At 46.9% G+C, this 11,950-nt stretch overlaps 4 protein-coding genes across 4 annotated transcripts; 3 read left to right on the forward strand and 1 right to left on the reverse strand.

Annotated features, from left to right (window-relative positions):
* Positions 1-1,410: 1,410 nt before the first annotated feature.
* On the forward strand, positions 1,411-2,844 carry BDR25DRAFT_381159 (uncharacterized protein; the record flags this gene model as incomplete). The annotated part of the gene is made up of 3 exons (XM_033697694.1): positions 1,411-1,498; positions 1,551-2,046; positions 2,109-2,844. The coding sequence occupies 3 exons, from the start codon at positions 1,411-1,413 to the stop codon at positions 2,842-2,844; spliced, it is 1,320 nt and encodes a 439-aa protein (XP_033541222.1).
* Positions 2,845-3,375: 531 nt separating this feature from the next.
* BDR25DRAFT_346715 (uncharacterized protein) lies at positions 3,376-4,327 on the forward strand (the record flags this gene model as incomplete). Its single annotated transcript, XM_033694177.1, has 3 exons — positions 3,376-3,682; positions 3,769-4,123; positions 4,215-4,327. The coding sequence occupies exons 1-3, from the start codon at positions 3,458-3,460 to the stop codon at positions 4,325-4,327; spliced, it is 693 nt and encodes a 230-aa protein (XP_033541223.1). The 5' UTR covers positions 3,376-3,457.
* A 3,230-nt stretch (positions 4,328-7,557) lies between these two features.
* Positions 7,558-10,242, forward strand: BDR25DRAFT_319249 (uncharacterized protein; the record flags this gene model as incomplete). The annotated part of the gene is made up of 5 exons (XM_033691807.1): positions 7,558-8,521; positions 8,614-9,176; positions 9,223-9,381; positions 9,592-9,870; positions 10,000-10,242. The coding sequence occupies 5 exons, from the start codon at positions 7,558-7,560 to the stop codon at positions 10,240-10,242; spliced, it is 2,208 nt and encodes a 735-aa protein (XP_033541224.1).
* A 75-nt stretch (positions 10,243-10,317) lies between these two features.
* Positions 10,318-11,369, reverse strand: BDR25DRAFT_361650 (uncharacterized protein; the record flags this gene model as incomplete). Its single annotated transcript, XM_033696455.1, has 10 exons — positions 10,318-10,330; positions 10,361-10,431; positions 10,464-10,507; positions 10,570-10,628; positions 10,691-10,792; positions 10,852-10,950; positions 10,978-11,015; positions 11,057-11,115; positions 11,150-11,236; positions 11,279-11,369. The coding sequence occupies 10 exons, from the start codon at positions 11,367-11,369 to the stop codon at positions 10,318-10,320; spliced, it is 663 nt and encodes a 220-aa protein (XP_033541225.1).
* Between the last annotated feature and the right edge of the window lie 581 nt (positions 11,370-11,950).

The raw sequence follows: 11,950 nt of genomic DNA on the forward strand, positions 1-11,950 counted from the left end.
TTTAAGAATAATCCTACACTATACTAACACTTATACGCCAGCAGGTTCCGCTTCATTCGCTGACAAAGGGACACTGAACACTTAGAGGAGAGAGCCTCAAGAATACTTGCTACTTACTAAATACAAGAGGTATAGGAGAGTTCGCTAGGAAAATACAGAGAGATAGATATTTTACATGTATGGGCTATTAGGAGGTATGCTATTACTAAGGAATTGCTTATGTAATAAACTACTAGTGCCCTCTAGGCTAGAGCCGGGCGTAATAAAGACATCCATCCATCCATCCTTAACCCTCTTTGTTGGCCTTGGATCTTCGAGTTCTCGCTCGAGGGCCTTCTTTTCCATCTATAGAATGGCCAACTCCGTGTTTTTTTGGTCAATGCTCTTTGCCGCTTTGCGCACGACCATCTGCGTGTCCCGTGTTGATTTTCCCCGCCCGTTGCCGAAGTGCTTGAGCAGCTCGACGCCGCCGCGGGGAATTAGTAGACAAATAAATGCTTTTCTCTTCAAGGGAGTCGTCTTGCCTGGCTCCTTGTGCGGCGGGGCAGCTTCCTTAGTCGCCCATTGGCTGTTAAGCGGCTTGCTAATGTCAGGCTGCCGCAGGTGCAAGTCCGTTTTGCACCGCGAGTCTGTCCATCCCGGCATTGCTGAAGCCAAGGAATTCAACGGTGTAAATTTTTTGGGAATTGAAGCAGAAATGAATGAGAAACGCGTCTTTCAAAATGGGAGATTACGAAGTCGACGCGATTGCGCACAGATGGCGGTCGAGCGGGGTGGCGGTCGGGGGGTGGCTTATCTTAGTGTCTCCTTCAGCACGTCTCGACGGCATGTCGATACGCATGTGGTTCCATTTGCGGATGTCAGTATCATCGCTTATATGTTTAGACTCAATACGCATCGATATGCACGTCCCGACTTTTAAGCTATACGAGATTCTCTCACTAGTTCAGCGTGGCCTGCATGCTAGGGTCAAGTTCCAGAGGAGCGGACACCAACAACGTCCAGGAGCTGCCCTACCCGAAGTGAGCAAATTTTTCTCTCCTTCATTTTGGCCTCAAAAAATAGTAGACTTATTGACGTAAACTTGTTTTAGAGTTGGATACGGAAATGGACTTCTGCATAATCGTGCATATCCTCGCAGTTCTAGCCTAGGCTAGCCTACTGGCCAATGCGGCTTATCTCGCCAATCATTCCCTATTCGACATTGATTATGACACTTGATAGCCTGGTGATTTGTCTGGATTCCTAACGTGTTCTAGTTACGAAATTGCTCTATTAAGATTGACTAAATAAGTGGAACGGACTGATATTTTAGTAAATCAGGTAACCCCTAGTTTTGATATATCGTCCTATTCACAGCACAGTAAATTTATTGCAGTTTAATCACTACTGTTGGCTAAGGATCTAAAGATGCCTTCTGATGAGGAAACGGAGCTTCGAATAAGCTCAGACAGATGGGTTTGCTGTCTGGAAATATATAGAGATTCAGCGGATAGCGGTTAGTCCCCAGGATTTCTTCCACCCTAAGATACGTGCTAATGCAAGGATAGCACCCCTGTATGGAACTGGATTTCTCGTAAATTTCCGCGATGTTGCTAAGAAGCTCATAATCGTTACCGCTGGTCACAATATTTTTGACGGGGGAAAACGCGTACATTCGATCAGAATATCCTTCTCGGAGCTTCTTGTACCGAAAATCGACCCTATAGTTGCGACTGAAGATCGACAGCTTTTTGTCTCAGAAGAATATAAAAGTAATTCCAGTAAAGAAGCTGATGACTACGGCCTTATTGTCCTCGACGGCGAGAAAGTGGGAGGATTTGCGTTCAGTGCTATCATCCCCGACTCAGTGTTGAAGGACAGAGCAACAGAAGCCAACATAGTTGGCTACAGAGCGGAGGGCGAAAAGGGGCTGGCTAAGGTTAGTGGAAGATTTGAACAGGTCTCTGAGAGACAGATCTCCTACCGTATCAATGCACAGCCTGGGCTCAGCGGAGGGCCCATTTGGACCGACTATGCGGGTTGCGATACCGCTATTGGCATTCAGTAAGTTGGCCTAATAGCTAGAATACATATACATGTCTCGACTAACGCTTATGCGACAATAGTAACTATGGTAGAGAACCCAGCCAGGCAGGGAATACAGAAGGGAAGAAGAAACTTACTGGGGCTCGATGCACAAGACTAACGAAAGATGTCCTACTGGTCATGGCGACATGGATCGAGGGTTTCCCCCTCAACATCCCCATCTACGCAACTATACAATCGGAGAAACGTTATCTCAAGGTCTCGAGTCCTTCTAGCCAAGGTAGTGAAAAAGCCTGTGAGCCGAGACCCGTTGTGTGTTGTCTGCTCCCAGGGCAAGATGTCCCAAAATTCGATATCATTCCGGTCCAGGCTCCGCTTTGCAAGAAGGAAGCCAAGAAGGGTCAAGATGATTACGACTGGGGGAAGTATATTTACGTGGTCAGAATCACTGGCACAGAGTCATTCCTAGGACACACGAAAGTAAACGCAAATACTCCGAGCGATCGAAGTCATCTCCTTCGTTGTTACGATTGGACAAAAGAGATACTAGATGCAGCTGCTGGACCAGTAGGGTGGATACTATTTCGCAACAAAAGCCGAGGAGGTTTCTACTTGCTTAGAACGCCAGACATGCGTATGACAGCGATGAAACCGGCGAGTTTGAATGAGAAAGAAGTCCAGGTACTTGCGTTCTCTCATACTACCATGCCTCCTATATTTGCATGTGATCGTAGGCGCGAGATAGGGGGCGAGGAAGGAATCACTTTCAAGGAGCTGAAGGAAAAAGATAAAACACCCGCGTTCTCCTTAGCTTAATACGTAGTCTTCATCGAACGGAAAGTAGTTAAATACAGCGAGATTATGTAATCCAAAATTATTTTACACAGGTTAGCGGCATAAATGGAAGTGTAAAGTTGATATCTTAGTAGTCTTGCTTATCGATGATATGTAGGTGCGGCTCGGCTTGCGTGTTTTCTGAGGCCGACCCAGCAAGCCACCGCATATATTGGATCACTGCAGATTCGAATGAAGCTGCAGAAAATACAAGAGAACTAGGGTCCGAATAAATTACATAGGTCGAGTAGGTAGCTGAAGAAATTAAAAGGGGAAAGGCTGAGTGCTTAGAAGACAACTTTATGCGCGCAAAATATTTGCTGACCACATTTCACAGCCTCTCGCTTTCCCCTGCCGCCGAAAGTTTGATCCGAGAGTCCCGGTTCTGATCGCTCGATTGCCTGCATATTGCGAGTCAGTAGAGAAATTTGTCTATGCAACCTAGAATATAGCCCATAATCTAGAATTCATCATACATTGCGATTATTCATACACACGAGGCTCTGACGGGAACTCTATCAAACGGAGTTGGACGACCCTTGGAGCGGGTATCACCACTGCGCGAACAACCTTACAACGAACACAAGGTCATGTTATGGCTGTCATTAAAGAAAAAGATATCAAACTCCCAGTCAATGCGATCTGTCGTGTCGAGCATGAGGGAACCACATCCTTCGTGTATCAGGCCCCTGGTAACTCTGAGCTGACAACAAACACCCAAACCGACGTTCTTCACTGGAGCCTTAGGGTAACCGTTGGCAACGCAATAGAATATACTCCTGCAGCATACGTAATGTATCGTAGCAACTATGCCGACAATGTTTGTTAAACATTCTTTGACGTATTTTTCTTTCGATGCCATTTGATCTGCAAGATTAAGTTGAACTGACACTTCTTTGTCTCTAGCGTATTATCTTCTGCGTATCATTCGATTCGATCCTCCAGAATTACGAGTTCGACCTTTTGGATGCGGTATGGAAGCCTGGCCTCCTTCAAAAGCTGAAATTGCCTGTGCTTGAAGACAGCTATATGACCGCCTTGTGGGACGGAAGTAACCTGAGAGTATACTATCAAGGGGAGGACAAGAAAATAAGGGAGGTGTTATCTGATGGTCTGGAAGGAGCCTGGGAAGTTGGGGCGACTTTCCATAAAGCAAGCCGTCCCGTTCCTTTGGCAGCGTATAAAGGGAATGGCCCATTGCGTCTTTTCTACGGGCAGGACCGGGGGATTGGACAGTTACTTTTTGATGGGAAAGAGTGGAGTAAGTTGTTCCAATTCCTGTGCAGAACCATACTACATTACCTATTCCTATTTGTGAAACTCTTTCCTTTTCTCCACTGATGTCACTACAGATAATTCCAGAATTCCCGTCTCGAGCAGTTTTCAGAATCGAAAGCCTTTCGAGGTGCAAGAGAACGAGAGCGGTGAGATAACGCTTTATACTATTGAGGCACCTACCGAGTGAGGTTAGTAGAGCAATAGGCACTAGTAATGTTCCTGTTGGTTCGGTGAGTTTTCCAGCATCAACTATGATCATGTACACGCGTGCACTATTCGTTATGTCGAAGACATAACGAGTAGAGCTAGTGCTAGTGCTAGTGCTCGTGCGTATCAGTAGCTCCAGTAAAGGGGCTACGCACGGATCAGATGGATAGGGATAAAAGGGATACTTCGTGCAGCACTCATTCATCAGTTAGAAATATATACTTGTTTTTGTTTTCAGTCTTTTGCCTTTTCGGCCAACCCGTACGTACGTACAACCCTTCTGGCCAATCCTTCGACCAAACCCCTATCTGTCTTCAGTGAACGAAGGATAGGCCATTCAACAGCTCCAAAGATATAGTGTGATAAAATACCTCGATACTGGTGTTAGAAGCTTATCTATATTGTATCAGCTTTGTTCTGTAATTTCTGACACCTTTATGTGACCTAAAGTTTCTTAACTCTCTGGTTACGCATGACTAGTGAACAACGCTTTTATGATAATGAATCTAATGCTGGGGGATATAGGGAATTGTTTGGCACATACAATACGAAACGACACGCTCTGAACTACACCAGTGATCAAAGAGGCAGGATATTTGTACCGAAGACGTCAATTTGGGATAATATGTTGAAGGGGTGCTTCTCCATCACACACCATTAGACTCTCGTTGAATTCGAGGAAGAGAATCCCTTTAAAACGGCGCTTTAATAAAAAAATCTAGAGAGAATAGGATGCCATGCTTTGACTTCTTGTGCAATATATCTGGCTCTAGTAAATCAAGTGTCATCTGTATCAGGGAAATTGCAAATCCGAACGCAGCGCACTCGGAAAATACACACCACCGCCACCCCACATCGGCAAACGATTCGACTTCAACGCCTTATTATGCCTCTCTTTTCGACCTTGAAATAGGACGTTCTCCTCTGACTTAAGTGAACCAAAGTTCAAGTCTCGAATTATTGATAAGAAGCCCTGCGAAGTGCAGTAGTATTCCCATCTCTTGCGACCCAACTGGATCCCGCCCCAACACCCGATGTTTTCCTTTTCATCCAGCATTCCAAAAAGCTGAATTCGACCGTGTAATTGTTGAGTCAGTCGCAATCTACCATTGTAGGTGCCACTCCAGCTGCCGGTACATTCCTTTGTGTTCCCCTGCTAGTAGCAAACATTCAGGGGCTGATAGAGACAATACACAGCTGGGACCGTTATCGATAAACATGCACATCTTGGCGCGCCAGAAGGGGTGGGATGCGGTTGGTTACAACTAGGCACTCTAAATAAAGCTAGATAAAGCGAAAACTAAGTAAAACTAGGTATTAGAACCTAAGAAGTATATAAGAAGAAAAAAATTCCTACCAAATTAAATTCTTTATAGTAAGTTAGTTATTATGCAACCATGTACTGTCGCAGGCTGAGGCCTGGTATCGGCATCGGCTGCGCCTGACGCCGACTTACTAAGCAGAGCTCGCACGCCGGGGAACAGATTCGTTTACGCCCACACCGGTTCTTCTTTTTTCTTCTTCAGCTAGAAAATAAACTGCATCGGCCCTCAACGCTCGTGTATCACGAATTGTGTGGCCCCTCACATGTTTTCTAGCTCGCCCCTCGCTCCTACTAGTTCTGGAGAGAGCCTTAAGCCGGGATCGCAAGGAATCGACCCCGAATAACAGTACTTTTATAAAAAGAGAAAGAGGTAGCAAAATAGATAATAGAACTATAGGTTTAATTAGCTACAGTGTAGAATATAGTGCTAGAACAAAACGCTATTATAGCTAAGAGAGGCATTAGGCTAGCTTTTTTAAAACCTTTTAAATAAGATCTTAAAGATCCTAAGATTTTCTTTACCTAACGCAGCAGAGGGTAGCCAGTCGGATACGAACCCTTATATCTCTCCAGCACGGAACGATTCGATCCCAACTATCGTCGTGGAAACAAGACACTCATAATGGCTAAGCAAGGTTAGAAAGCAAACTCGAGTAACGTCCCTCCTGGCGTGCCGGAAAACCCACCGTGCCGGAAAATATAAGGGATACTTCGACTTCCAGCGACCATAACTCAGCGCGCACAAAGAGCTTTGCTATATTTCTTGTTAAGTCGTGTACTATAGCTAATTTGGAGCATTTGGGATACCCCCCACTTCTAAGTTACGTTTGCATCGTCGCATTCGGTCCTGGTTTGCGGAGAGTCTACTTTCGTGGCGAAATTGACTTCCCTCCTCACAGCGCCAACAACAAGCCTCTATAACTCCAAATTCTCGTAGAATAGTCTTGTCCGAGCCTCAGAACCTCCCTCTGATGCTCGGAAGTCATAATAAGCCTTGTGCGCACGGTCGCGGCCAAATTCATGCAGTGTCGCTTCGCCGTTGGTACTTCCGACGGAGGCGACCCGCTGATCCTCGCTAATGCATGACTCCGCACGTCCCGCCTCATCATCCGTGGGTAATTTACTGTAAGATCTGTGGCTGTGCGGATTGCACAAGCGCTCGGAAGATAAGTAAATCCGGCTCAGGATTGGGAGCAGTGCTAGGACTCAGGCTGCCAATCTTAACTCCCACCAGTAAAATGGCAACTACTTTCGAGCTTAGAGCTTCGCATACAGCCAGGGAGGCACGAGGATTTCCTTGGGAATGTGCAGCTGTAAACTGACTAGGCATTTCATTGTTTAGAGCAGTGTTGTTGGAAGTTGGAAGATCGAAGGGATAACCTACTGGCGCTGGGATGCGCTGGGATGCTCTTAGGGCTGAGCCCATTCAGCGCCTTCGCGTGCACTGCCTCGACGTTTAAAATCTAATAAGAGTCTCAAATTAGGTATAAAAGGCTAACTATGAAATTTTAGAATTTATTATTACACCGTTGTTGAAATATTAAGGTACGATTTTCCCCCTTTTTTGGTGGGTTTTGAGGCTGCCAGCTTACTAGGGGGTGCCAGCTCCTAACTAGTTGGAACACGATATTGAGCAAACAAGGCAGAAGAAGCTTGACCGGAAATCTAGTAACCTATCGTCTCCTCAGCCAACTGGGACTGAAGGCAGAAGCAGCTTAATGTGGCAGTTTGTGATTAGCTCTCCTCGTTCGTCATGTAGTATGAGTTAACAGACTGTTGGTCCTGCGCGACATCCCCGCTGGCACCTTCTCCTTTTACTTTCCCTTCTTTACCTTCACAGGCACCTTCCTCTATTGAAACCAGGGAATCACTTGAGATCATATATTATGGATTCAATAGCGCTTCAATCCAAAGATCGCCGAGACCTCCTTGACATTATCGATAAACTTCGCTCTAGAGGCATCAGCAGATATGTTGACCTGCCAGAGATCATCGTCTGCGGTGACCAGTCAGCTTGGAAGAGTTCCGTCCTCGAGGCCATCTCAGGAATGTCCTTTCCCACCAAGGACAGCCTTTGTACACGGTTCGCAACGGAACTAGTCCTTCGTCGGGACGCCACTCCCGGAGTCAAGGTTTCTATCAACCCTGGTCCCGAGAGATCTGGGAATGAAAGGGAGCGACTCTCTCGTTTCCATCCTGAAATTGATATCGCCAACCCCAACCTCGGAAGCGTCGTCGACGGGGCCAAGGAGGCGATGGGACTGTCTGACGCCAAAGTGTTTAGCACTGACACTCTTCGCGTGGAGCTCTGCGGACCGGCTCAACCGCACCTCACTATGGTCGACCTTCCAGGTCTCTTCCGGGCGGGGAACAGAGAGCAGTCAATCGATGACGCTGCGGCCGTCAGAAAGATGGTCCGCGGCTACATGAAAAGACCCCGAAGCATTATCCTGGCTGTCGTTTCTGCGAAGAGCGAATTTTCCCTTCAGGATGTGACCGAATTGGCTCGTGAACTTGATCCAAAAGGAATACGCACCTTAGGGCTTATCACGAAGCCGGACTCCCTGGACGCCGGATCCAACAGCGAGGCTTCATATCTTAAGATGGCTCAAAATAAGGATGTGGTGTTTCGGCCTGGCTGGCACGTTCTCAAGAATCGAAACTACGAGATGAGGGACGCCTCTTCTGCCGAGCGTGATGAAGCCGAGGAGAACTTCTTTGCAACCGGAATCTGGACATCCATTGGTCGAACGAGCCTCAGGGTGAAATCGTTGAAACCCCGACTGAGCAATATCTTGAAAGACCAGATCTTGCGTCAGCTACCAAGCCTTCTTCAGGATGTCGAATCCGGTATTTCGGAGTGCTAGGGCCGGCTAAACCGCCTCGGTACTCTACGTGCCACTTTTGAGGAGCAACGCCGCTATCTACTTCGAGTTAACCAGGACTTTCAGTCCTGATGAAGGCCGCCGTGGACGGGATATACAATGACCCTTTCTTCGGGAGCGCGAAAACCGAGGAGGGATACCAGAAGCGCCTGCGAGCAGTTGCTCAGAACACCTTAACTGACTTCAGAGAGGACATGCGGTTGAAGGGTCAAACTCGGGTCATCATTGAACCTTCATTGAAGTGTCAGGTCCTCACATCAGACGAGATCTCCCGACCGGACTACATCAACGAAGTCAGAGACCTAATGTGGAGAAGCAGAGGCTGCGAGCTCCCGGGCACGTTCAACCCCCTTATCATTGGCGAGCTCTTCATCGAGCAGTGCCAACCATGGAGAGGCATCGCCATGGGTGCAAAGGACGTTATCCTTCAAGCAGTCTATCGGGCGACGAAGGTCATCCTTGATCACATCGCTGTTGATGAGACCGCAGATGGTATATTCCAGGTCATCAGCGGAGGGATTGACACTCCGAAGAGTGGCCTCAATGAGAAGGTGACCGAATTGCTCGACCCATATTGCAACGGTCACCCCATCACTTACAACCACTATCTGACGGATAACGTACAAAACAAATCAGTCCGACAGACGCCGGCGTAGCTTCGAAAAGACTCTAAAAGAGTTTATTGGGATCGGCAGCATTGAGGAGGGACGCGAACATCGAGTAGTTCCGTTCAAACTCCTAACCCTGCTCGAGCAACGCATCGAAGTCGACATGGAACACTACGCAAGTGATCTCGCTGTTGACTATATGCAGGCATACTATAAGGTGAGTGCATGGCACACAGTTCACTAAATGTGTACAGCTTTGGGGCTTTCCGTATCTAGGGAGAGAGTACCCACGTCTCGAGAAGGGAACTTCATTCTGATGTGAACTGTCCCTACCCTGCTGATTCCCTTTCTCGCGCCCCCTAGCTGCTCCACTGATTCCATTGACATCCCAGCGAGGTCACTCACTGATGCTGACATATACTTGTAGGTTGCGTTGAAGAAGTTCATCGACGACATCAGCGTTCTCGCCATCGAACACTGCCTTATCCGAAAGTTACCGTCCTTGTTCAACCCGGAAATGGTGTATGATCTGACAGAAGACGAAATTACTCATCTCGCGGCAGAGAGCGAGGAGACCGCTGCCGAGCGGGCGCGGTGTGCTGAGAAACTGGCTGTCCTTGACGCCGGATTGCGCGATCTCAAACGCCCGGCAAGCATCGTTCCGTTACCCCAGGCGAGAGCCCATCTTCGTTTGTGTCATAATTCGGTTAGTGCGACTGTCACCTGGCAAATTTTGACGTTGAACCCGTTGGCTGCTACAAATATACTCATGCTATCACTCACAGATGTTCAACCCGGTGATGATGAGGACTAAAACGATGTCTCTTTGCGCGAGACCCGGTCATCGACACCCGCTTCGAATGGCTATCCTGCGGAAACACCAGTCGCCGTTGAGGTGGCGTACGAGGAATCCGAACAAGAGCCAGTGGTAGTGCCAGCGCCGGCACCTGCCAAAGAAGAGCTGGACGACTCCTGGGGTGCCTATCTTGCCACAGATAAAGCGAAGAATTCGAAGAAAACTAAGGGCGGTTACGAGTTTCGAAGATCCGCGTGGTCACTCAATAATGAGGTCTTGTGATATGTGCCCAAAAGAAAGCCTTCCGCTTTCCCCACCCCCAAACCTTCTAGGCAGGTCTTAGCTTCTTCGAGCAATTTACGGGCTGCTGCTGGCGTCGATTTCCCCATGCAGGACTCACGATGGGATTTCCGAATGGGGCAGAGATTTGAGTTGATTGGTTGATGTTTCTTTCCCGCACATGGGGCATTTCTATTTGTCCCAGGGGGGGTTAGACTGCCGACAGTCAGAAACTGGGCGGCGTCAAAAAGGTTCTGACCAAAATTAACTTACTGTTCCAATGTTATGTAATAATATAGTCAGATCCCAACTTATGTGGTTGCGTATTACCGAAATCGTTCAAAGTTGCGCATTTGGGTTCGACATGCATTGCAGGGTTGCCTCCTACACTGCGTACATTGTTCACGATGGCTTAGAAGCATTAAAGAGAGTATTGCGTGCTCTAAATTACCCGATTTCCGGTTTAGAATAGCAATAAGATGACGTGTCGACGTCGTCTTGAACCGGCTTTGTTGCGGCATCATACGGGACAGAGCACAATGATCGTAGTACTCTGAAAATATCAACGTGTGTGCAGATTCTGAATTGCTCAAAAGTTAAAGTACCTCCGACTTCTTCCGGAGCGCGGGGTGTTCCGTTACACCGGGGGAAAGGTTAAATCTCCACCTCGCTGTGCAAAGGGTAGGGACTTGGCATGCAAGCCATATGTATCTGTAACCCAGCAGGAATGTACCTCACAGTACTAATATTTCAACGAGATGAGAGTCAGAAACCATCTAAGGCAGCGTGACTTCAGCTGTCAAAGCTGCCCTTCAACTTCGTAGAATGGTGCACTTTCAGGGATCCAGTGGCTCTTCCTAGGAGTAAGGTCTGGATCTGTCCCATGGTAGATTCCGTCCCCTTCTTTCACTTAGATAAGCAGCTCGTCTTCCTTTGCCAAAAGCCGCTTGTGCTTTTCGGCTATTGTGTTGACTTTTGAGGCAAAAGCCGGTATGAGCTTATCGACAAGTTGGTTACATTAGATACACATGCAAGAAACATTGCGCATAGTAATTATAAAGGTGGTGTGATAAAGTTGGGGAGAGTACGTAGCCGTATGTGAGGGAACAGCAAGGACGGGCGAGTTCCATTGTGAGGTGCCTCAGAACGAGCAGGTATTAGCCTTCCTTTTCAGAAGCTTAGATGAGATAATCAGACGTCTCGCTTAGCGCACAGGCCAGCATCTAATATATGTCTACTAATTGCCTCTCTTTCTTCTTTCCTTTACTATTAAACTATTTAACAGGCAACTTCTAGTTAATAATAAGTAACAGTAAGTAGATATAACTAGTCTAATGCTAGTAAATAAGAATACATAACTAACATTAAATAGTAAACACACTTAACGCTTTTTACCTAAGCGTTAGTAATTTTAGTATTAAGGAAACTAAAAAAGCTAAGTCTAGTAAAGTAACTACTAAATTTTAATAACAATCTAGCTACATACTATAAAATTATTTTAAATGCTAATATTTTTAAGCGCTTTAATCTACACGCGCGAAATTTACTAGTAAAAAACCTTTAAAACTAGTAACTTTAATAGCTAATTGCTACAATATTCACTTACTAGTCACGTGCTAATGAGGACGTAAGGTTCGGTGCGCGGACCCAGGGGTGGAATGAGGAGGCGGAATGGAGGATAGATTACTAAGAGGTGTACAGACCTAGAGTA

The sequence above is a fragment of the Lindgomyces ingoldianus genome (genome assembly GCF_010093535.1).
Source record: "Lindgomyces ingoldianus strain ATCC 200398 unplaced genomic scaffold BDR25scaffold_46, whole genome shotgun sequence".
Taxonomy (NCBI): domain Eukaryota; kingdom Fungi; phylum Ascomycota; class Dothideomycetes; order Pleosporales; family Lindgomycetaceae; genus Lindgomyces; species Lindgomyces ingoldianus.